Source organism: Chaetodon auriga, chromosome 23 (genome assembly GCF_051107435.1).
Source record: "Chaetodon auriga isolate fChaAug3 chromosome 23, fChaAug3.hap1, whole genome shotgun sequence".
Lineage (NCBI taxonomy): Eukaryota > Metazoa > Chordata > Actinopteri > Chaetodontiformes > Chaetodontidae > Chaetodon > Chaetodon auriga.
Genome location: NC_135096.1, coordinates 6805441 through 6831595, shown reverse-complemented (window position 1 = coordinate 6831595; position 26155 = coordinate 6805441). Strand labels below are relative to the sequence as shown.

The window sequence follows — 26155 nt, the reverse complement described above, 5'->3', positions numbered from 1 at the left end:
CTTCAGAGTTTGAAGTAAAATATGTTTCCCGCTGTAATTTGTCTTTGTTTTCAGCCCTCCTTGCCTTCCTTCTTCCGTTTCTTTATTCCCTCTTTCAGGTTGGAAAACAAAAGGCGGCGAAGGAAGGACGGAGGATTGGAGGGATCCTTAGCGAGAGGTGGTGTAAAGGGCAGGTCACCCTCGCCGACAGACTGAAATATCACAGCTTGCCCGGGGCTCGTCATCCTCTGTGATGCTCCGAGGGAGTTTGTGACAAGTCGGGGGTAATATTGAGGAAAGAGGGAGAAGAAGCCGCCGGGGAGCAAGATCGATGAAGTGCTTTTGACTGAATCATTGACTGGTCGCTAAATCCTCTTCTTTCACACCGTGCTGCCTTTACAGTCTGATTTCCTTTGAAGGGAATGGAAGAGAGTCCTGCAGGTAGCTGAGGATCTCATTCGGAGTTAATGAGATTTTAATCCAACATGTATAACAGCACCCTTCACGCTGACATTTAAAGAAGTCATTAAGTGGGGATGGGTGAGAACGAGGGTGCCGGGTGGCCAGTTGTGACTTTCCCTTTTGTCTGAATGTGCAGTGCAGAGAAATCATAGCTTGTTGATGACAGCAGTAATATCCCTGCAATATGTCGTGGTAGCATCCTGACTTTAGCATTTAGCTTACCGCCGCACTTTAATTCAACCTCACGGTGTCCAAAGTTCTCCAAATCCAAATCTATCCAAAGTCCTCTCATTTCATCCTCTCTGTTTTTCAGCCCATCCAGGTGGACCTGCTGTCAGAGCACATCATGTCACCATGAAGCCTCTACTTCCTCACCTCCATGCGCCCTCCAATGGACTTGGAAAGATACTGCTGCTACTTGCATATCCACCTGCTAACAAACTACCATCATCTTCAACTTTGCTCTGCTTTGGAATTGCTTATGAAGCAGGTCTGAACAGACTTCAACAAAACTCAGAACGACACTGCAAAGTCAAAATAACAGCTCCCACCATCCCCTGCCCTCGTGACCCTCCTCTTCAGTCGACACCCACAGAGCTCACAGCATGAGGTTTGCAAATGACTTGATTTTGGGGGACAAAAAAAAATATATGAATCCCCCTTTTTCCTCCCCCAGCTCTACATTACACACATGGGTTAGCCAACAGTCCTCCCCTCTCCAATGGACACAAACTTTATTATAACGTTGACTTCTCCCTAATGTTCTCGCATGTGTTTATGCACTCTTACCTTGACGGATGCCTGTTTCACGATGACATATAATTGGCATATCAGTGTGAAAAACCTCAATGGATTAACCTTCTTTGAAACTAATGAGCACTTGAATGCAGAGCTGGGGAATGGACCAGAATTAGCATTTGTCATCTCTTTGGGCTGATGTGAGAATAAACAATTGAAGAAATGCTGAGTATTGTGTTTCCTTGACATTTGCAAAGTAAGAAGTGAAAAGCCCTGACAGGTCCTACCTGTCTTCCCCTATAGCTCATGCTGTAAGAGCAGGACTCTGGAGCTAAAGGTTGTGAGTTCAAATCTTATGAAGCCTGGTGGGCCTTGCCCCCCTAAGTTGTGGGTTAGGGGAGGGGTGGCCCTTTCTCTTTTTTTTTTGAGGGGGGGAAGGGGTGCCCCCCCATTTTTTTCTGGGGGGGGTGGTGGGGGGGGTGCCTCTTGCCCCCCTCCGCCCCACAACAAGAAAAAAGAAAGTTGTGGGGCGGAGGGGGGCAAGAGGCATCCCCCCCCCCCCCATCTAAACCTGCAGCCTCAGGTGTAGCTCATTGACATAAGTGAGCCTGGCCCTTTCCCCCTCCCCTTATCCCCACTTGGGGGGGGGGGGGGGGGGGGGGGGATGCCTCTTGCCCCCCTCCGCCCCACAACAAGAAAAAAGAAAGTTGAGGGGCGGAGGGGGGCACAAGGCATCCCCCCCCTCCCCCCCCCCATGTAAACCTGCAGCCTCAGGTGTAGCTCATTGACATAAGTGAGCCTGGCCCTTTCCCCCTCCCCTCACAACCGCCCCACAACTTTCTTTTTCCTTGTTGTGGGGTGGAGGGGGGCAAGAGGCACCCCCCCCCCCCCCCCCCAGAAAAAAAGGGGGGGGCACCCCTTCCCCCCCTCAAAAAAAAGAAGAAAGGGCCACCCTCCCCTCACCCACAATTGGGGGGGCCAAGGCCCACCAGGCTTCATAAGATTCAAACCCACAACCTTTGACTCAAGAGTCCTGCTCTTACAGCATGAGCTATAGGGGAAGACAGGTATGATCAACCTGTCAGAGAGTTTCACTTCGTCCTTTGGACTCCAGTTGTCATCACAATAAACATATTTCCACTCCTTCCGAGCTGATATTTTTCAGATCTCCCCACAAATTTCAGCCCACTCACAACCATTGACGCGAGTGCACAGACTGGGGTGTGAAAGGAAGCATTGTTGCCAGGCAGAAACACAGAGCGTGAGGAAGCCCTCCATGAAGAGCCTGCTTCATTGTCACTGCGTAGGAGGAATCGGAATGAGCTGCAGTTCACACTCAAACTGCTGTCTGCGCTCCTCTCATGAGATGTTTGGTCTCGGCCGGCGCCAGTTGGACACATTTTGAGACAAACAGGCTGTGTCTTACAGAAAAAGAGGAATCTTTGTGATATTGGTGGTAATATTCTTCTCCTTCTTGATGAAGAACTGACTTCAGATTCTCTTCTCGTTTGGGTTGAGTGGCAGGTGTCCATTGAAATGCAGCAGAAAGCACTTCCTGTCCACACACTGACAGGCACAAAGCCTGTGAATGACCCAGGTAAATGTCAGAACACCTTTTAAAATGCCTTTTTTGTTCGACCAGGGGACGTTCAAGAGTGGCCCAGAAAAGGTTGGACCATTATTTCACCTCATAAAGTGGAGATTTTTCTGGGTTTCAACCCTTCAGTCACCTCAAAAATCTGACACGGCACCTTGGAGGATCAATTTTTAAGCATCAGGGTGTCATTTAGTTTCAAAAACAACCTCCTTCTTTAATGACTTTCACTTGTAATTAGCCTTAAAGGCGCCAAATAATGACATATTAAACTCACCTGCCCTCTCCCGTATCAATATTTGAACTTTTACTTGCTTGCAAGAGGTCGATGTGATTAATTTCTCAGTTAATTATCATCTTATTTACCATAATTATCAGCTGAATAAGTGAGGGTTTGCAGAGTTGTTGCGGGACCTGGATGGTCCCAGCGCTCTCACTCACACTTCTAATTAAAACTCACCAAAACATCTTTTTTTTTTTCTTTTTTTTTTTGATGGAAACCAAGAGAATCGCGGATGATTTCTACTCAACAGCTTCTAATCACTGGAGGCGCGTGCAAAGCATGGGCGGATTATCACGAGCTCACCAAATTAAGACGTTTCCTTCATATCACGAGCTAAAATGTAAATTGATGTGTTATAATATTGATTAGATATATAGGAATAAACCATGGATTTACAATGCGATGTAGTCCTCCAGCAAGGAGGAAGAACTGCCACTTTCCGATTTGCGCAACGAGTCATCAGGGAGGAGCAGCCAATCAGGGACGAGCAATTAAAGCGCTTAATTAACATATGTAGAACATTGACGCACGATCTTTCTTTTTTTCACGCGGAATACTTTAAATTGGATCCTTTCAGGACATACTTTGGGGCGTAAGGTGATTTGGACATTTGCTCCCAAACATCCAAATTTAATTTCCTTTGAATTAAGACGAAGAAGAAGCAGGAGGAATGGAGGAAGACGGTCGTTAACACCACCACCCCCATCATCCTCACACTTTTCAATTAGTGTGCAGGCAGACACCTCGGCCTTGCTGGCATCCCCGTCCTAATTCTCCGGAGAAAAAAAAAAAAAAAAAAAGGAGCATTAGCGGTCATATGCCGAGCAGATTTGTCCCATTATTCATCGCAGTTAATTGCTTCCCCGCTCTGCGGCCTTTTCCCAGGAAGCCGCCGCAGAGCGCGCGCCTCCGCCGCAGACTGTAATGCGAGCGCAGGACTTAAAGCTGTCAATCAAACCTCACCGTGACCTTTAGGGAGAAAAGGCTGTTTTTTCATCCAGTTTGCAAGCAGCTGACTGGATGAAGTTTAACCTACGTGTGTGTGTGCTTCTATCTTTGTGAGAACCAATCTGTGAGGATATTTTTACCACGTGCAACCTGATCCCGTGTGTTACACTGACAGGTGACAGGTAAAAGGAAGGTAAATCTCTCTGAAGTCCACCTGTAACATGACAAACACATAAACACATGCAGCTGCCCAATGGATTTACAGTATCTGCTGTTCGCCACTCTAAACATTAGAGGTCAGCAGTGAGGCGCAAAGTTTATCATTTGGGGTGAAAATCAATGCTCGTCACAAGATATTCCATCAACAAAACATGGAAAATAAGCAGAATCACATCTGAGAAGCTGCAACCGGCAGATGCTTGTAATTCAAAACCTGGAAAAACAATCTAAATGATGAATGAGTGATCAAAAAAAGCTCGATCAGCTCCTTCATAACTGACGTGTTTCAGCACCAGAGGAAAGCGATGCCCTCATTCCAGCTTTCAGCTCAATTTTTAACTTAAAACACTGTTGATCGTGAACAGTCCACGCTTCTCTGTCCCGTTCACAGGCTGTCACACGACGTCTCTGCGCTGCTGTGACGCCAGGTCCCTTTGAGTGACACGAGAAACACAAAAACCCCACAGAGCTTTGAGAGCAACCAGATACATTTAATTAGATAATTGCTTTGTGTTTTTCTTTTTCACCTGAAGACTGACTCACAGTATTCTTACAGTGTTGGTGGAAAAGAAAGAAGGAGGAGGAATATGATTCTCTTTGAGCCTGGATAAAGCTGTAATTTCATCCAAAGAAGACAATCAAACATCGGGATGTGGCTTGAAGTCGCGCTGCCCATGAGCGACTCTTGACGGGGCCGGCGTTGGCAGCTTGAAGGGCCCTCAGTGTGGAGGTATTGTGGCCGAACCCCCATGTGACCGCACACTGATACACACACTTCAGTAACAGTTACAGTGTTTTGGTACGTGGGAGGAAACCTATGGAATAACTCTGTTCACTGCATACGAAGAAGTCCATAGAAAATCTGAATATAAATCATCGTATGAAGGCAGTAAGGAAGCACAGTCTGCACACGTCTTTCACAATATAAAACCGTCATCAGAGGCCTGTCGTGAGGAAGAGTGGGGGCTGCCATGTTGGAGGGACGGGAGGGTGGGAGCACCTACATTAACAGTCTAATAACTTCATGATGGTTTGTTATCAGTGCAGCTATTTTATCTTGTCTCGTGCCCTGAAAGATCTGACAAATGGGAGGAATTCCAGTCAAATTTGATCTGATTGTGGACCCCGTTCTCCCATGTCTTGTGTCCAACTGACTCATGGGGGTGACAATGTTTGAAACTGGCCCAGCTTTGAACAAGAGATCCTTTTTTGTTCCACCAGAGAGAGCCGTTTTATCGCCGTCACAGAAGACACCAGAGTCCATTCACAGAAACGGCCGTTTTATCGTCACCAGCGAGAACAGTGAAAACACTGAGAATCTCTGCTGTGAAATAATTCCGACTATTCAAACGTGGGCAGAAACAAGCGTGTCAGACCCCGTCACTTACAGCAAGCACCTGAATGTCTTTAAATATCTAAACGCAATGATTCAAAATGGGGGTGATATGATAACACAGCAAGTAAATGAGGTTGCAGATCTGAGCAGCTTTCGGTTTCTGACACTCCGTCCTGGTTCTTCCCTCCAACATGGCGGCTAAAACAGACCCCTGCTCTAAAGAAAATGACATACAATACAGTTTAAATACTATTCTTTATATAACAACAGTTATTTAAATATCTCTACATTCTTAACATAATTTCCTGTTTGTTAACATGGAGTGTGGCAATGGTGAAAATGTCTGAGGCACATCAAGGCACGTATCATACATTCATACAGTGCGCCGCCTTTTCCATTTCACTCCTGAAAAAAAAAAAAAAAAAAATCACACGAAAGCTGAAGCTCAAGCATGCCGAGACGTCCGTGCTGGATTATTTTAGTCACATAAACAATGAAGCTCACAGCATGCAGGGTTATATGCTATCAGTCTGCTGCGGAGGGGCTCGCAGGCGGACTGGATGTGCGTTAATACATCGTTTCAGATCAGATCGCTCGAATAAGCGCAGAAATAAAAAGAGTGTGTAAAAATAAAAGACTTTGCTTTACATTATTAAAAGTTAACATGTAGCATGCGATCCACCTAATAAAAATCACTCAAACGCATCATAGTCCCTTTGAGATCCTGTTTTGAAATCTATAATCTCTGTCTGTAAACGGCTGGAATAAATATTCGGAATATATGTACGGAAAGAAGAGAACAGCAGTGATTAAACGGCATCTTCCTCAGTAACGCTAAAGCTGGAAACCACGTTGTGTAAACCTCGCCATCAGTAGTATGTAGTGCAACAGATGGAAAATACAGTAGACAGGAAGATTTGCTCCCAAACCTATCCCAGATCAGCTCTTTGAAACGGCGTCTCTGGGATAAGAACAGGCGTCAGAAACATCTCAGAGTGCTTTAAGAGCCATTAAAAATTACCCGGCTGCTGCTTGTAACACGCAAAGATCAGAAGTGAGGGGTCCACTTTCATAGAAAGTTTCCTGGAAAGAATTGTTACTAATTATAGATTTAAAAAAGGCTCCACTTAATCCATGAACCATATATCTTCTATGCTTTTTATTTGTTTTTATAAATAACAATTAAAACTACAATAAAATAATTCAGAAGCTCTCGAGCGTGCACTCGCTTTGAAATGCTCTTTTGAGGAAAAGTGTTGTAAAATTTAAGAGATTGTAGAAAAAAACTACATCTGGTCCCAAGTTATGTCATTCTTTCCAGGAAACTTTTCGAGGGAATCGTTCAGAAACAATGGACCCGTGAGATAAAGCATAACCAAAAGCCGTCTTGAAAAGCTGCATTAAGGACGGCGTTTCCCCAACAATCAGTGTCGATTATGTTAAAAAGGAAGTTTAAAAAAAGGAGCGTCAGAGGAACTACAAAGATAGAGTCATGATGCAAATATCAAAGAGTCTGTTTAAAAGACGGTAGAAAACAGATACACTGTGTGCTGTGTTAATATCAGAGGCACCTGATGCTGAGACGCAATCACTCCACTGAGGACGAGAGACAGACACGCATCTACTCTGTGACTCCATGAAAAACTGATCCCAGCCTCAATCATTAGATACTATTTCACCCATAACACTCGGGAGTGATGCCGGGCGTCACTTGATTTGGCCAAATTCACCCCGCCGCATGCTTGATTGCATTATTGTCATTCAAATCGCGCATTTGCATGAGACCCTTTTGTTTTTGTGTCATCACCAGCTGTAAAAGTAGGTTTTTCTTGGCATCCTTGAAGAATCCTCGCCGTCTCGGGGGCTCAGACGCCGCCCCCGCTTCGGTCCACCGTCACCGGTCCTCTCTTATCCAGAGTTTCCTCCGCCGACTTCATCAGGATGGCCAGGCGGCTGTCGGACACTTGTCCCTTCTTCACCGCGCTCATCAGCTACACGGGAAAACGGCAGAGGACATAATAAAACAGCGTGCACGCTAACAAACCAACCGGTCGACGTAATCATCTAAAATACCCACAATCAAAGGCTTTAGAGCCGTCCGACCACCTTCACATCCCAGACTTCAAGAGGCAGAAATGAAACCAACACCAACCGTGTTCTGTACCTGTTAAAGCTGAACCAGGACGCTGTTTTTCGAAAATACGCCTGATTCAACGAAGCACGTTCTGCTGTGTGCGAGCAGAATTCAACAGGCTTTAGAGGATCAGGAAAATATTATTATATATTATTTTTACCGTCAACAAATCCCATTGAGAGCAAATTATAGAGCATATGGGGCTTATTAAGGGTTTGGTTATTAAGATAAGTAGTAATTAGGAGGTTACTGACTAATATGTGTGCTAATAAGCAGCTAATGAATGGTGAGTATGTGTACTTTAACATAGAGTGTGGCCTAACATAACTGTCATCTGACAACAGCTGTTTGAGCACGCTGACACCTTGAATTGTCTCTGTTCTTATTCTTTGTTTAGCCAGCAGGGGGCGACTCCACCGGCTGCAAAAAGAAGCCTGATCGTCTGTAAGCTTCTGAGGAAATAACTCCGCTTCTCACTTGGACCTCGGGAATTCACGGTCTCGTCGCGGTTTACTGTCAGTTTGGGTCTTCTCGTGGAATTTGTTGACGATAAGAAAAACATGATCTCACCACGCTCATGCTTTCAGTGAGTTTCCCAGTGCAGCTTTAACACATGCGTTTCAGTGTGTTTTCCCCTCCAGCCACGGTCTTCCTTGTTCACCAGAGGACTTAATAAAGTTTGGTGCAGTTTTTTTGGTTATGTGAGAGGAAACCCCTTTTCCAGCCTTGCAGGGCTCCAGAGTGCCGGTTTCCCATCAGTGCTGCACGTGTACACTACCTGCTTGTTGTCTCTAAGTCATCCACGTGTCGGTTGGGCATATACACAAGCAGAAACAGACACTCAGCATCACAGCATACATGACATGATATTGTACTGACACACATACAGTAAATGAAAGATATTCGCTCTCTTGGCTGTTTTATCGTCCAGCCGTCAGCTTTGTTTCCTCCACGGCGCAGCGAGGAGGAGCCGGCACACTGATGAAGACTAAATCATCTGCTGCCGTCAAGCTCCCCGATAATGACTCTTTTCTGGACTCGAGTGAGAAAGTAATTTAGCGGCAGACGGACTCGGGAGCAGTGGACACACTTCCGGCCTCATTACACAAGTCGCTGACAGACTCTGCTTCCTAATTAAGTCCATCTAGCCGAGCCAAGGCTTCACACCTTCTGTTTGCAGGAGCGGACGCTCGCGTCTCAGGTGGACAATAGTCTTTTTTTTTAACGATTCGGTAATTTGTGTGTCAGCTTGCACGAGGAGGAATGACACTGGAAATGACTGTAAAGCGTATCTATCAGTACGTATAGACCTACAAATACCTAACCGACTGCTTAAAATTAGATCTGTACGCTCCGTTGGAATATTTCAGGACCGAGTATGGACATACATGCAGACATGTCGAGAACAGCATCCTTTAAGTGTAGCAGAGGAAAAGGTTAGCAGTGAAGTTGTAAATGCACAGTGGATGAAGGCTGCAACTTCTCAACGGTAAAATAAAGCGAAGGGGACGCGCCGTCACGATCCCGCCCTTGTTGAGGGGGGAAAGCAAAGTAGGGCAAAGAGCCTGGAGGCTAAAGCAAGTCGAGTCGAACCTGTAAAAATGGGGCTTTTGTTCTGCAGACACCAACAGAGGTGTTAGGAATTAATGGTTCCTCTCATCAGTCGCAGTCCCAGCCACACACACACACACACAAAGTGCATGTGTCCACGCAGATAAAAGCTTGAGGTATCAGTGTAATACAGGTAAGCTGTAAAAAATAAAGTAAAGAACGTTTTCTTCATTTGAACTTTTACGGATAAACTTCACTCGTGACGGCAGTAAAAAGTGAAGACTCTGTTGAGCCGCAGGTGTGAACTGATCAGACGCCTTCACGTCGCGCTCCCCTCCCCTCCCCTCCCCTCCCCTCCCCTCGCTGTCTGCATGTGACCCACCTGCAAGAATTCATCAATCTCCACTTGTCCGTTCTTGTTGAGGTCCACCTCATTAAGGATTTCATGGAGCGCATTTTCATCAATGTGGACATTGATGCTCTGCAGAGAAAGAAAAACAAGAGCGGAGATCAATAACATATAATGAAGACAAGTGTGCAGGGATGAAGACGGACAGAGAGACGACTCACTTCCAGAACTTGCTGCACGTCAACGGTGGTGATGAATCCTTTGCTCTCTTTGTCGAACTTATGGAAACGCTTCTTGTACCTGTCACACAGATGAGCACTGATTTCCTCTCTCACTTCTTTACATTCGATTTTACAGCATTTGTTACAGCTTTATGAAAACCGATGGCCATGTTCTGAAGGTGAGCTTGTGTCAAAATTACCTGACTACTTCCTGGTAGTCCAGGTTGATCTCGGACGTCTTGGTCAGCTGCTCAGAGCGAGACCTGTAGCCCATCTCGTGGTACAAGAACTTCCTCGCTGCTTCGAGCTCCGCCTGGATCAAACATTATCAGAGGACTGATCATTTTATCTTTAATGACATGAAATATACTCAAGAGCATTTCCACAGTAAAGGCTGAGGTTACTGTAACGTGTACAACTGGAAAATGTCTTCAAGGCGAGTAAACGGTCAAAAGATCTAAACAAAAAAAAAAAACAAGAATTATCAGCTGGATTTTAATTGACCTTGAATTGAGCTGACTTTTACTTGTACCGTTACAAATCAAAGTGCTGGTTGCTGTCTCGGCTAATTAAATAATAGTTTCGTGTATGAAATGTCAGAAAGACATGGACAACAGTTTCTCAGAATTCTCATTAAATGTCTCGTTTTGTTCGAGCAACAGCCCAAATTCAAGGCCATTTTATCTCCAGCAGCTAATCCGCCCATTTGAGACACTGGAATCAGCTTCTTTCTGGCATTTTTGTCTGAAAAATGACTGAAACAGTCCGTCAAATGTCAAAATATCTGCAGATTAATGCCCTCAGTCCATTCGTCATAGCAGCTGTTGCTTTGTTGTTACACTTCCTGAAACCTTATTACACTTAATATTTACTCTTACACTTAAAAGTTCCTCATTATTAATAGACAAATAAATGCATCGAGTGTGAAATATCCATTTTAGCATTAGCAGTTTTTTCTTAATAAAGCATAAAGAAAAAAATAACTGAGGCTTATTCTACATTAAAGCGATCATGAAACAAGTAAACCTTGACATTTAACATGAATTGAATGTATTCATCATGCTGGCAGATGTCTTGTTTATGTCACTCTGCAGTGTTCCTCTCAGACTTCCCTGTTGCTGGTGAACAATAACAGCTTAAAATAGTTGAGAGTTCAGTTTTCATGCACACGTATCACTTCATCGCTCTCATGCACAAACAGAGCTTCTGCTCTAAAGGGATAAAGGGTGTGGGCCTCTCCATTGTGCACCGATCGAAAAAGAAACTTCAAAAACCCACCAGGGATTAAAACAGGATGTCAAACAGAGCAGGTTTTCTGGGGCAGGGAAGAATATTACACAACTAATGAAATAAATGGCTAAAATGTGACAGAATCTTGAGTTTGGGAGTAGAAAAAGTGGAGTTTTACCACCTTTTGGTGGATAAAGTGTTACAATCGTACCGTCCTGCGCTCCTGACTCCAGTCCAGCTCTTTGCCCATGATCTGCACGATGCATGGGAGGGCTTCATCGGCCGCCTGCACGTTCAAGAAGCCCAGGCGTGTTCGTCGGGCGATAACATCGATGGCTGTGCAGGCGTACTCCTTAATGGCGTACAGCACCTCGGCCTCGATGTACGGGAATTCGGACACCAGTCTTTTCCCCACGATTGGCCATCTCTGCCCGGTGACCTGAGCCATCTTGGCTACGTCGAACGCCTTTCCTCCATACGTGGAGGCCAGATGCTGAGCGACCTGAGCACAGAGGAAATATGACAGAAAGTTAGTTCATTAAACAGCCTGGACACGAACATTAAACTGACAGTTCCGGTAAATTACTTCACAGTACTGCTGGAAAATACTCCAAATCCTATAGATATAAAAATCACAGGTTAAACCGTGTAGGTTGCAGCGGTGGCGGCGGCTGCCGGTCCTCACATGATCGATTTCACCTCCTCGGAGCTAAACGATAAGCGTTAGCGCCGCTTTGTCAATGAGGTGTCACATGTTTACAGAACGAGAGGGCTGTTTGCTATTCAGATCGCCGGCTTGCCGATCATGTGAAAGGGCAAACGCTGTCCAAATATCAACAGTGACCTTTTAGGAATATTCCAGAGAACAGCGGAGCCGGTGCAGAACACCTCTAATGAGGAGTAAGTGTACTGTAGGCACTCGGCGCACAAGTACTTTTTCTTCATGAAACAGTGTTCTATTGGATTTAATGAAAACGCACTGCCTAATTATTGGAAAGATGGCGTGTAGCTGATGTAAATCAATGTGCCCTTACTTAATGCCATTGATAAATTGTACAGCGTACAGTGCACTTCAACGTGTGTCCAGTCTTTTGTGTAGCAGAAATGTCAGCATTGTTACAGCGGCGGCTTTAATGTCAGCTCCACTGCAGAAGACAGTGAATGTGTCTGTGTGAGCGTGATTTTACAGCTTTGTTTGTACATGAATGTGTGGCCGCTCCTGCGTACAGTAGGAAGTTAAAGGTCTTCTTCCCGCTACGCCTCGACATGCTGAAAACGGTTTAGGAATTCAAAGAAATAGTTCTGTCCAAAGTTAAGAAGCAGCTCTAAAGCTTACTATCTTAAACAGAAATGCAAAAAATACGGTTTAATGGCACCTGATGGCAGAATTAGCACCACCGGATGTTTATCTTTCTGCACCTGACTCAGACTCAATATTACAGAATACTGTGGATTAAAAACACCAGTTTTCTGGTATTTCTGCTCTGATTTTCACCTCCTTCTCCAGTCCGTAGTCCTGCACCAGGCGGATGTAGAGGGTCGGCGTCCAACCCTTGGCTCCCTCCAGCATCAGACCCACAGTCTTGCAGGGCTCAGCAGACAGGCCGTGGGCTTTGATGGCTGCGTCCAGGGTCTCCTCAGCCATGGACCTGTAGGTGGTCCACTTTCCACCTGCACACAAACAACGTGCACCTTAATATGGTGAACAGACAGCTTCTAAATCCACAAGCTTTTCCCAGCGGCTGACTGACCAGCGATGGTGACCAGGCCGCTGTCACTGATGCTGACGATGTGGTTTCTGCAGATGGACTGAGTGTCTTTGGAGTTGGGGTCGGTCACCAGGGGTCGGATGCCGCTCCACGCCGCCAGCACATCTCCTCGGCGCACTGCAGATGACACAGACAGATTTTTCCACCATTACAATCCCCATTTCTAGCAAGTAATCAAATTATATATATATTTCTGACCTGTTTTATGTTTTCCGGATTATTTGTGGGATAAACTAAGTAGCAAGAGGTGAGAAAAATGACCAGAAAAACAAAAAAGAAAGAAAAAGAGTACCAGCTACAGAGAGCCAACACCATGATGTCACTTCCTGTCTCGCTCCACAGGCTTTTGTAAATTCTCATTTAGTCTCTTTCATCAGTCTTTCTGCAGGAAAATTAAACCTGTTCCTGAGGTTTACTTTCCATACTATGAAACAAATCAGCTCCACTTCAGCAGAAGCCAACGATTTCTTTGTGAGCGTAAAATAAACTCCTATGAAAATGTCGTCCACCAATCGGGAGGTCGGTGGTTCGATCCCTGGCCTCGGCAGTCCACGTGCTGAAGTGTCCTTGGGCAAGATACTGAACCCTCAAAAAACTGCCCCCGATGCTGCGCCATCGGTGTGTGAATTCATATGTATGACTAATTGTATTTTTTAGTTTTCTAGCTGTGATCTACGTCTCCAGCATTTGTTCCTCTCTACTCATCTCTTTCATGCAGCCTTTATGAGAAATGGTGTTTGATAAAGACGACAAACAAAACAGAAATATTCAATATTTAACATTCAAGCCTCTGTTTTAAGGCTGGGTTTTTAGTTATTTGAACTATGGCAAATGTCAATGGGATTTTGAATGAGGTTCTCTTACTTCCTGCAATTCTGGTTTCACTTTGGCACTTCATACACATTTGAACCAACCGCACTGTTCGAAAAATCAAATGTAACGTGAAAGAAAATCCCTGAACACGCTCCCCTACCTTCTACGTCAGGGCTGAGGTAGTTGCGGACCTCCCTCAGGATGAAGTTGATGTCGTCCTCTCCCGGGATGGGGTGGGCCGTCACGTTGGTGGGTGTGTCAGTCGTCCCGGCAATGGTCATCTTCTCCCAGGGCAGGAAGAAGATGACACGTCCATCGCTTGTCGCCGGATCGAGCAGACCCATGTTGTCAGGGCTGTAGGGCAGAAAACACAGGAAGAGGGGTTGTTAGAAGTAGCAAAAGTAGTCACAGTAGCAGGAGTAATAGTTTTGTTGTTGCCAGGTAGCAGGTATGAGGAAGAAGAAAAAGACAGAAAAGGTAGCACAAAGAAGTGAAGAAGAGAAGGACAAATTGAGGAGTTAGGGAGCAGATGGAAAAACACAGATATGGGGGAGGAAGAGGAGGTGGGCGGTGGAGGGGGCAGATAGCGGCGGGAGGAAGACGAGAGGAAGGGAAGAAGAGAATTAGGTGGTTGGCATTTCTGCAGCTGTTCAAAGGGCTCGCGCTCCCTCGGGTTTCGCTCAATAAGCTTTCGCTGAACTTTAAAAACCCCCGACTTCAACAAAACCACTCTATTGCTCTGCTGTTGCTTAACCAGGGAAGATTGTACTGCGCTTGTAAGTATAGGTCAGATAATAGTTTAGCCAGCTTAGTATTTACACATAAGAATGAGAAAACGCATTTATGCATCTGAAATACCAAGAACCTCATGAGAAGTGAGAAAGACATCAAACGTCTCCATGTCTCCACGCCTTCGATAAAAATGAGCCATTTTTCAAGGAGATACTGTCAGAGGGTTGAATGGATGCAGCACCTGTAGTAACCGGGGATGACGATGTGGACGCCAGCGCTGGGCTGGCAGATGTTTTGGGTCTCCTGGTTGTCCATCTTCCTCAGCGAGTCTGTGAACGGGCCGGTGGCGTTGATCACGCACTTGGCCTTCACGTCAAATTCCTGCCCTGTGAGGGGGGACAATAACGAAACACCCTCAGTTTTCACTGATGCAGGCTGGAGGATGAATTACTGGTGAACAAACCGTGCACCTCACCTGTGATGACGTCCCTGCAGCGGGCGCCACACACCTTCTCCTTTCCGGTCTGTGGGTCCTTTGTCTTCAGCAGGCGGACCACCTCGGTGTAGTTGGCGATGGCGGCGCCGTAGCGGGCGGCGCTGAGGCCGATGGCCAGGTTCATACGAGAGTCGTTGTGCTGCCCTGAAGGAGACAGAGAAGAAGAAGCTGGATTTCTTTCACATTCATTTACAATGTGCACCAAAGTCAACCAGCCAAACCGTTTCTATGTCAGATCAAAACAAACACAACAATACTGGACAGAAAACAAGTATAAAAACTGCAGCAGTATCTCTTAGTTTGAAGTAGTAAAACACTTTTTATGTGTGCCATATTTATTTGATGTTTAAGGCCTGGGCACCTCTTTAAATGTGCAAAGTAGCAGTGACAAGACGTCCGTCCCAGAGCACATTTTATATTACAAAATGACTTCAACACTGTGAGGACAATCAGCTCCCTTTTTGCTGTTTTGTATATTGTGTATTTTCAGCCAGTTGATGCTGATTATTTCATTTGATATACATCTGTAATTACTGGATTATTCAGCAGGCTACCTCTCAGCATGTCCACCATCGCAGAATATTGAGAATCACACGCTCAGCACGCTTTATCAATAACGTAAGCGGGCCAGTATTGTGCACGTATGAAGTTTCCTCATGTTTCTGCATTTGCTGGCTCCTCTCCTCTCCTCTGTGGATTATCACAGACCCGTTTGGGAAGCCAAATTCCACCGTTTTCTGTGGATTCCTCAGCGCACAGGTCACCAGAGTTGATGCGAGATGCCATACCAACATCGGTCAGTGTCAATCGCCATGACATCCTGTCGATACCTGCTCCAGTATTCATTTCTTGCATTCTCACTGCAGTTATCTGAAAATCTGCTCTGTTTTGTCTATGGGCTCCTGTGCATAGTCAGTGTTTTTGGTAGCAGTTGACAGTGTAAGATGAGACATATCTGTTGAACCTACAGCAGCATTAGCATACTGTAGATTCATTTCCCAGAGCATTCATACACCGCCCAGCCATTTGAAAAGAAGAGGATGAGGCCAACACATTTGCCTGTGTCTCGGCTGTTGTTGGTGGCAACAGAGGCAGCAGTCACCAAGACAGCGAGAGAAATAGCTGCTGCTCAGCCGGTCCGATCTACGACGCTCCTCTGCGCTCCACATCGCCGGGAGAGAAGGTCAGATTTCGAAATGTCACCGGCGTGATTGTTCCAGACGGCATAATTGGAGAAAAGACGGCCCACCCCTCCACCACCCCGGCCCTGTCCCCCCCCCACCCCCCACCCAAGAGCAGATGACGGCGGGCGGGGGGAGGTGGAAATCAAACATATGCTGCTTTGCACCAAGAAAATGCTCTTTCCTTTTTCCAGCCTGCAGTACATCCAGTTATAACTGAACGCTTAGATTTAAATAGGAAGAAGGCTGCTCGTTTTGGCCTAAAAACACTGGAAACGAAGCAATCATTGGCTTCCAAAACATGCTAAGTGGAGAACTTATATTTACGACTGAAAGTCAAGTTGGGAGACACACATTTAAAATTGTGGAACTTGCTCAAATTCTATCCTTTAAAAAGCAGCAAAGATGCTATTTTTTGCTAGTACCAATATGCAGATTTTGATATATATTTCACATTATCTAACAGACATTAAAACCCTCTTTAACTAGCAACAGATCTAAAAAAAAAAACCAGCAGCGTGTTGTCATTAGACGTGATGAGCCGATACGCAGTGAAGCCTACAGTAACGGACACATCACCCGCAGACACAAATTTGTTATTTTCGGTGGCGGAAAGGAAAGGATGCCTGCGGCAGGAAGGCTCCTCACACTCAGCTGGACACTCAGCATATGTTTAGTTCTCCTCCGTACTCATGCAGGGAACACGCAACCTTTACTGCCACGGGGAAGAGAGGCCATCCTACCAGCCTGTCAACACGTTTTGTTCGGGACCAGTGGAGATGTGAAGGCCACAGGGCGAGATTTACTTCTGAGGCCTCATGTTTGGCTTAATCAAGCAAGCTCCACACAATTCCAACAATATAAGAATTTATTCAGAACCAGAATTTGCTTGAGAAATTTCCTTTTTTTTTTAATATTTTGCATCCTTTTACAGGCTAAGCGCTCATTGACGGTGATGTCGCAGTCGTTAGTTGAACTGTGCGACGGAGCCGTTTTCTCTCCTAACAGCTGCCGAAGGGGGATCAGAGGCAGCTCAGCAAACGCAAAAGCTTCTCTGAACTGGGTGCAGGTTTAGTGAATGTAAAACAGAAAATATTAAGATTTTGTCCCCTTTGGCCTTTTGTCAGGTTGTCTCTAACAAACCTTTTGCCGACAATAGCGTATAGTTTGTTCCTTGCTCCAGAGCAGAGGGAGAGGAGGGAGGTTTTGCACTGTGTTCAATATAAGAACGATCATAATATGACATTTTTAAAAATGTAAAAACGACACCTCCTCTGATGTGTCTCGAAACCCCTTTGAGGGGCCCTGACTCCCACATTTGGAACCACTGCACCATAAAAGCAGTATATTTCCATGATACAAGCCTTTAAGAAACTGACAACTGAAGCATTTTGGAAAGGGTCTCAAGAGTGTTTAAATCATGACATTTACTCAGCCTGAATACTGTGAGGTGTTTAAGTATCAGTCACAGAGATGCAGTTAAAATCATGGTGTTATAATTTCCTTTACGGTAATTTTTATCAGTTAATGGTGAACTGATTCAATTCATTGTCAGTGGAAAGAAGGGAAAACAGTGGAAAAGGGCAAGAGCAACAGGCCTGACTCAGCTGGCTCGAGCATGTTTACAGACAATAAAGAGTTGAGTTGTGAATCAACAAACGAAGCATGCCTTTTAGATTACTGTCCACATGCCAGCGTGACAATATCTGCCTTAAAGGAAAGCAAAAAAGCCTCTGTGGGCGAAAAACTCACCATCATAGTAGACAATCGCCCCCACCAGCTTGTCCTTCTTCAGCATGGGGAAAAGCTCCAAGGCCTTGGTCTTACTGAGGACATAGCTGCTCTTCAGGCACTGGATCCCAGCCACCAAGTCGTACATCTTGATCCCCGCCCAGTAGTAAGGCAACTGCCACCATCTTGGAAATGAACACAGAGATTACAGTTAAGACAGCGCGGACCCAAACTGAATTCATGAGTCCGTTTCAGCATTTCTACCCATTAACTACATTTTTAGGGTCGTCAAAAGGCCACAACAAACATTCAGAAGCTGGTGATAATTTTCCATCCGGACGAAAATGAATTAACAACTTCAGTTGACTTCAGTTAAAACATTAAAAGCATCATGCTAACAGAATACGCCAATTATCACCTGCTTGTTTGTGCTATTTTTCCAACATGTCTTGTGCATTTTGCACACTGTACGAGTCTGACACTTACTTGTAAACAGGAAGCATGATGGGGAGCGGTGCAGATAGGTGAGGCGCAATCTCCAGGAGGTTGGCTCGCTCGTGGAGGGCCTCTTTCACCATCATGTACTGTTCCGGCAGAGAGAAGGAGAGGGTGAGGAAGAGGAAGAGCAACGGACGGAGATGAAATTAAGAGGATGAAGAAGAACCTGCTCATAGTCTAACTGCATGATGGCCTTCTGGAGATAGCGGACTCCACCGTGGATCAGCTTGGTACTTCGACTGCTTGTCCCCGAAGAGAAATCGCTTCTCTCTACGAGGGCAGTCTTGAGGTCTGAGGGAAAAACGGCAACGGATAAGGATAGCATAGCCATAGCAGCTGACAAACTGGAGTGAGACCATGATAAACTGTTAGCAGCCCTCCTTCAATCATGACTCAATAAGGACACTGACGGAGCTCGAAAGCTGCTCCGTCCCGTGCGACACGGTGCACTTGAGAGCGAGCTTACTGCGTGTGACAGCGTCTAAGGCACATCCTACACCCGTGGCACCTCCTCCGACGACCAGAACATCGAACTCCTCTGTGTTCTGCAGCGCCGCGAGCTGGGCCTGCCGAGAGGGAAGCTCGTCCGCAAAGGGAACCTTCAGCTCCGCCTCTGCCGCCACGTGGGCTAACCGAGCCTGGGTGTGACACAATCACAAACACAATGAGCACGGTGACTCCAGGGTTCATTTGTATTCCCTGAATTGTGCAAAATAGAGTTTCTATGTTAATTTCTATTTAAACTCTATGTTAAATTCTGTGAAACGTAGCAACACTTTCCTTTAGGTGCGTTTTGAAACATTATAAGCACAGTGCAGGCACACTTTAATGTGTTTATGCATTACTCCTGCATTACAATCACCTCATAAAATTCCATGTGATATAATGCATAATGACTTGCAATCATTTTAATACATTATGGATATGGTGTGAATGTGTAATGAGATAACAGTTAAGATATACGGTGGTATGCTTGCTTATAATATGCATTATTGTATCGTGCATTAATTACTTTATTTAAATATATACCAGCGTTACTTAAATATACACTTAGATGAACCACAGTTTCCATTTTTTGAACTTTTCATTAAAATTAGAATGAAAATACAATTACAACTGTTCCTAGTTACAGTGTTAGAATGTAACTAAGTACATTTATTGATGTCATGCACTTAGGTACAAATTACGTACAAGTACTTGACTTCAGTCTGTCCATTTCATGCTACTATTATATTGTACTAACTATTATAGTTTTTACTCCACTGCATTTATCTGACAGCTTTGGTTACTTTGATGATTCAGCATGCAAAGAATTTACAAAATATTATCCCTCGTCAAGCATTAAACTCCCCTACAGTATATAAAGTAGTTAATACTAGCTTCAATAATGTATAAAATAATCTATAATGATATAACAACACTGTGAGCACTTCTGATACTTTTACATAAGATTCTGAATGCAGCACTTTTACTTATGAGAGGGTAAGTTTACTTTAAAGTATTGCTGTGATCTGAATACCTCTGCCACACCACCGTCTTAATTTGTCACAGGATGTGAGACGGAAACCAAATGTAGTACGAATGCAGGATTAGTTTGGTGAAGCTACTCTTATGAGTAAAAGTGAGATTATGACGTGCTTATGATGTCTCGTTTCCACCTTCAGTTTCTAAGTGAAGTGTTGCTAAACAATCAGGGTGTTTTCTTGATGTGATTAGTGGCAAAGTGAAGTTTGCTGCGGGTTACTATCAGCTGCAACATGCTGCTCAGCTTCGCAAAACCCACAAAATTATATCACATCCCACTCTTTGAGCATCACTCATATCCATCGTTTGATTAGCAAAAAGAATTAATTTAAAGGAATAATCATAACCACAATAAAAAAAAAAAAAAAGCACAGCTCCCCTCTGATGTGAGGAAGTGGGATTTCACTTCTAATGAAATATTTATTCATTTTTCTATTTAGCAGGTTCAAGCTAAATGATTGCATCAAGCTGCTTTGAAGCAAACGTGGCATTTGACTTGCAAATAGAAGCAGGCGTTTGTAATTTAGCTCTGCAACAGCAAACAAGACCATGATATAATCATTGTCTATTTTTGATGATGCATACAGACAAACACCTCCACAAAATTAAGAGCCACCGTGCCCCCCGTAATCAAGTTAAGTCAGTGAATGGCACAGCAAGGCCCATGCTAATAGCCAATCGGCCGCTGCCTTGAAAACTTCTCCAAGCCATATGCCCTTGCTAACGGAGACAGGACGGACATTCATCTCATCAGCATTGCAATTACTGGGATTAGAGGCATGCATGATTGCAAACTATTGTGAAAATAATTATATTTCATCAGGGTCGACTTCTTGCTTACCAATCCGTGCTTGGTTGAGAGGACGACGACGGGCGAGAGAGGACATTATCGCGCCAGGACACAAAACAAAGTTCACATTAGGTTGTACAGTCAAGTAAAGCCTGGTATGTAGATGTGAGGCATGCTTAAAATAGGCCGATGTCAGGTCAGAGGTCAGGGGAAACACAGCTGCTTGTCCATCTCAGATGAAGCCAAGCCGCGTGGTTATATATGTGTTCACGAAGGTGGCGAAGCTTTGACAAAAACTGGTTTCTCTCGAGGCCAGCCGTGCTCCCAGTGCCACCGGTCATGAGGCGAGACGCGAACTCCAGACATCGAGTGCCGTTAAAAGCTTGACCTATTGTTCTCTGAGCATTTTCTTCATTCCTCAAATTAAAGGTGTCCTCCATCTACATTGTCAAGCAGTTGACATGAATCTGCGGTCCGTTTAAACAGGCAGAATGACACAGTTTTGGGGATTTAATTGTCAATGTGACCTGTAGATAAACACAAATCTTTGAGTATATAAAATGACTAAACATCTAAAATCAGTATTTACTGTATATGTTACAAAATAGGCATAATAATAGGAATACAAACATGTTAATTAACAGCGTTTTCTATGTTCATAAACTTCTTCTAACTAAATGAATTTGGCTAGGAGCTAGCTGATGTGTAGCTGTGTAGCTTCAACACTTTGGGAAATACACTTTTCACCATCTTGAGAGATTAATATCATTCTCATGTCTCATGCATGCAAGCTACAGCCGACGAACTGAGCTTAGCAGAAAGACTGGAGACAGGGTCAGCTAAATCTGTCCCAAGGTGACAAAATCTGGTGCTCAGCACCTCTTAAATGTCACTAAGTAATACTTTACATCTCATTCATTTAATCTGTACAAAAGTCAAAGAATGAAAACACAATTTGCTGTTTTACTGGGGTTGTATACTGTGACTTAGCCGGGACCATAAACTTCCTGGAGCCTGGCAGCTGGTTCCTGTCCTCATGCTAAACTAAGTGAGCCAGCTGCAGGTGTAGCTTCACATTAAACATTCAGACATGAGAGTGGTATCAGTCCTCTAATCTAACTCAAGCAAGAAAGCAAATAAATTTATTTCCCAAAATGTGAAACTTCTGGTTTGAATAACTCCCACTGAATTCCTTTTACAGAACACTTTACATCTCCTTGTCTCAGAGCATACTGATAACATACAGTTGACTTTATTACTTTGCTCTGAAGGGCCAAATAACTCAGCCACACCTCGTAAGAGTCCAAGAACAAGCTGACCTCATTTACGATTAATGAACAAAATGCATGTTATCGGACCAGGAAGTGGAAGAAGTGGTGGAGTTTTACCGCAATGTAAAAACCTGCTGGTGCAAGAGAATATGTTAAATTTATCACCATTTCTAAGCAGTCCAGGGTCCAGTGCCGGCATGCTTGCTAACTAATGCCGGCTGTACAGCAGCTGGAAAGGATCCAGTTAAAGAACACTCAAAACAAAGTACACACCTTGGAATCCACAGTGAGCACATTCCAAAATCTAGATAGGACATGCCCTGAAAGGCGGTTCCTCCCGGCTTGTTGTAAACTGTTTACAGGGCAAAATAGCTATTATTCTAAATATCATACCGTTGTCTTACCCACAACATTCAAGTATTTGAAGTTTGTCCCTTAGTTTTCCACCTGTCAAGCATTTAATCTGCACATCCGGTGGGGTTTTAGGAGCAAAATATTGCCAATTACAGGTAAAATCTAAAACATTTGCCTTCAGTCAAATGGTGGAAAGCAGGTGTTCTTGCAAACTGTGCTCATGCAACACCAAAGAAAAGCGACGCAGACTGAGAGGTGACATCTTTCATTAACTTACCTGGGTCCTCCTATACTCCATCAGCTGGGACAGGCCGAAAACTGTGGCCACCGCCCCGCCGCCTATGATCGCCGTCCGTTTCAGAGCCTTCCTGAAAGCCATCGTCGGCCCTGTTGAGAAAGTGAAGAGCAGTGAGGAGGCAGAGCAGGGACACCCGGGTTATAAGGCTCTGACATGACAGGCGGTCATGTGAAGGAGGCATGCGAGCCTGAGTGAGGGAGTAAGTAAGGCGGGTGGGAGGATCCAAAAAGCTGCAAGTCAGGCTCAAAGAGACGAGAGGAGAAAAGTCCACGTGGAGAAGGCGTGGAGAGGAGTGCTGTGTTTATGTCACCTGTTGCACAGAATAAGGAGAAACTTACAGAGAAGAAGCACTGCTAACTTGCAATGGGAGTTTGTCATTATTTCTGACATTTAAAACGCTACATCAGACAAACTGATTAGGTGAAAATCAATAATGAAAATGACTGTTAGCTATACCTGTTGCAAAATCATTATGTTTGTCCAACTATGCAGCATTAGCACGTTTCATTCAGTGCACTTTGACTTTTAACTGTTCTGTGCAATGTGTGCAAACAGTAAAATACAATGACTCAATATAAAATTAATATTTGCTCTGTATGCTGTGCAGGGACACAAGAAACATATGATAAGTGTCCTGTGGTGAAAAAAGAAAAACACACCCTTGTTCCAGCTTGTAAAATGTGAGGATTTGCAGCTTTTCATTTTGACAGTCGGACATCACTTATCATTACATTCCTCTTTCGATGCAACCCAATCCCTAAATGTTGCCTTTTAACCACAATGGCAGCAAATCCACACATTTGAGAAGGTGGAACTGGGGAATTTTTGCCATTGTTGCTTTAAAAATCAATCAGATTTTTGAATAATAATCAAACATTTAGCATTTAATTAATCTACAAATTGCTTCAGAACTATTTAAAACACAGTTTCACTTACTGAGGCATTACAATAAAAGGGCAAAAAAAGCTTAACAGTCTGGTCAGATGTTACAACACCGCCCAGCAAACACACTCTGCAGTATTATCTTAACATACAGTATATTTGCAGTTTATTATCAAGCAACTGCCAGGACACTGTGTCCATTTCCATAATGACCCTGTGCACTATAATGAGCAGAACATGATAGCAGCTCTGGCAGGGCGAGGGCCTCACTTCCCACCAGGGGCAGCCCAGAAAAGTATTTAGTACTTTGAATAAAGGTTTCCAGGGAGTGGCATACGCTGGAGCAGATTCTAATGCATTTTAATAAAACATAGCTACAGATGGCACAAATGTCAGTGACCAGTTTGGTGTAACAAATGACCTATTACAAGCAGCCAATATCAGCACCAAAAATCAGACCGAATTCTAAATTACAGCACTTGACTTGAAAAATGACCATGAAATAGGAAAAGCGCGACCTAAAGAAATGCACAGCAGGGTTGTGGGATGTCTTATGACACAAGTGTGGAGCTAAATGTCTCATCTAAACATCTAATCTTGTTAAGTTATTGCTTGGTTGGACAGTTCCTGATCTTCATGTAAGTATTGCCAGTGTTAGACAAACGTTGGACAGATATAAAACTGACACACAACATAAACAAACAATCCTTATACAGATCCCCATACACACAGAATAGGAGATTATACAGTAGATATAAACCTGTCAGGGTTTTCTGGTGCCCAAACTGTGTAATATTGACACTGTCCCCAAGTTATCTCAAACTTACATTTCTCATTACGAATCAGTCAACATTTACACATATAACAATAAAGCTGCAGCAAGTTAATATTGGCTGACACACTGGTCTCCCTCTAACATAGCTAAAAGTCCAGATTTTTCCTTCAAATGAAGAAATTTCAGATCAAATAAGAAAGATTAAACATATGACTCGACACACTTCGATGCAAAGATTTCAATACTCTTACACGCAACGTATAAGACATTTAAGTCTTTGCCAAACCAGTATTGAGGATCAATACCATTTGCCTGCACTATGCTGTGGCATGCCATCAGCTTTCACACCCTCTCACAAGCTGCTCGTTACTGAAGAACATGAAGGCCAAACATGACAATAATTAGCCCTTAGGAACCCTTTTGACTAAAACTTGCCGATGGGGGTAGTTCAGCCAGCTGAACCACAAAACTGACAAATGAGTAAGTGACACAACCAGAAAATTGAACTGTTCCTCCTCGTTATGATGCTTACATCAGCCAGCAGACTCACTGTGAGTCAGCAGAGGAAAGGGGCTTCCTGCCTCCAACGTGGGCTGGTTGTCTAACAAGCACATGGCGAACTCTCATTGACATTTTGCCCTTTTTTTTAGGCCAATGTATTCCCAGAGAGTAACTGAACCCCGTTTGCAGTCCTGAAAAAAATCCCACACATCGGGTTAGCATTGAAGGCTTGAACAGCAGGTGGTTGTATATTGATTTATGACGGCAGGTTTAACCACACAAAAGCAAGTCGCTGCTTATTTTACACTGACATCTTGCTGTGGATTAAGATGTCAGCTCAGTTTGAGTAAAACCACAAACGAGCTTCGTCTTAACAGTCACGAATAAGCTCTTCGCAGAACAAAAAGAGACCTTCACGAGATGAGGCTAACGTCGTAGGAAAAAATTAGCCGTTTTCTCGGTTTTACATAAGCAAAATACACACATTAACTTGGCATGTCCTTAGCTGTAACAGCTAAGGACGTTACTCCTTCGTTGTTATTAGAGTCACTAGCAAAGCTCGCAGATGTTGCTCCGCTTTTTGGCTCTATGCCAGAGCAAACAGAGGGATCACCATTCGTTAGACAAACTAAAACATGACCGAAAAAACATCCGGTGATACAACACACATTCCCACTTACAGGATTTCTTGTATTGTGGCTGAATAAAACTCGCTCGGGGCGTTTCAGGGCGGCGACTGAGGACATCGGTTGCTATCTACACCGCAGTCTGTGTTTGACAGCTACAACCAGGAAGAGGAGAAACCATGAGCGGCACCCCGGAGAGCCAGTCGCAATGCAGGATTCGACTACTCGCGCCCAATAGCGGTGGAGAGGAGGCGGTGCCATGTCGTTGACGTAAGATGTGGATAAGATTGCACAACGCTCGCCTCCTCTCCATCCTCCTTAAGGATAATAATAAAGAGAGAGGGATACCACCAGCTGTCGCTCTCTCTGTCTTTAAACACAGGATGGACAACGCAAAAAGGAAAGCTACAACACATGCGCAGACTGGCATCTCCATAGTATTTCTTTATACTAAACACGTGGTTTAAGATGTAAAATGATGCTCCCCATCTATCGCCAAGCAGTGATTAAAGAACAGCTGTTGAACGTGATCCTTATCTTTGAGAGGACACGCTGAATCGTATTCCCCATCAGATGCCAAAAGGAATCTACTAGCAGCCCAATTTAGAAATTACTAAACTCCTTACATACGATGCAAATTGCAACAAACTGGGCTACAAGCATAATTTCCAAATCACATGAACCACTTTCTGCCCACGCCAGTCAATGTCTCTCCCTCTCTCTCTCTCTGACACACACACACACACACACACACACACACACACACACACACACACACACACACACACACCAGCCCGCCCCTCTGTGGCTTGTGCGTAATCGGGTTTGGCACAGGGGTGCGCACCACGTAAACAAAAGCACATTGTCCGT

At 44.4% G+C, this 26155-nt stretch overlaps 1 protein-coding gene across 2 annotated transcripts; it reads right to left on the bottom strand.

Annotated features, from left to right (window-relative positions):
• Positions 1 to 4693: 4693 nt before the first annotated feature.
• gpd2 (glycerol-3-phosphate dehydrogenase 2 (mitochondrial)) lies at positions 4694 to 25456 on the bottom strand. Of its 2 annotated transcripts, none has more exons than XM_076723406.1 (16): positions 25340 to 25456; positions 22481 to 22590; positions 18731 to 18902; positions 18431 to 18555; positions 18253 to 18350; positions 17788 to 17951; positions 14834 to 14998; positions 14600 to 14744; positions 13787 to 13980; positions 12796 to 12930; positions 12540 to 12715; positions 11256 to 11546; positions 10015 to 10127; positions 9815 to 9893; positions 9627 to 9725; positions 4694 to 7550 (listed from the first exon to the last, which is right to left on the bottom strand). In XM_076723406.1, exons 2-16 carry the CDS (start codon positions 22580 to 22582, stop codon positions 7425 to 7427), a joined length of 2184 nt encoding a protein of 727 aa, XP_076579521.1. In that variant the 5' UTR covers positions 22583 to 22590; positions 25340 to 25456; the 3' UTR covers positions 4694 to 7424. The 2 variants fall into 2 exon arrangements, with proteins under 2 accessions (XP_076579521.1, XP_076579522.1); XM_076723407.1 differs by having other exon boundaries at positions 20630 to 22590; positions 25340 to 25442.
• Positions 25457 to 26155: the final 699 nt, after the last annotated feature.

Bases quoted from the DNA above. Each gene is read 5' to 3' on its own strand.
- gpd2 (XM_076723406.1), bottom strand. From the start codon at position 22,582: ATGGCTTTCAGGAAGGCTCTGAAACGGACGGCGATCATAGGCGGCGGG. The intron at 14,999-17,787 runs GTGAGTTTTTCG...TGTCTCCTTCAG, and splicing joins GGCGATTGTCTACTATGATG to GGCAGCACAACGACTCTCGT. The intron at 13,981-14,599 runs GTGCTGCATCCA...TCTGCCCTACAG, and splicing joins GTCATCCCCGGTTACTACAG to CCCTGACAACATGGGTCTGC.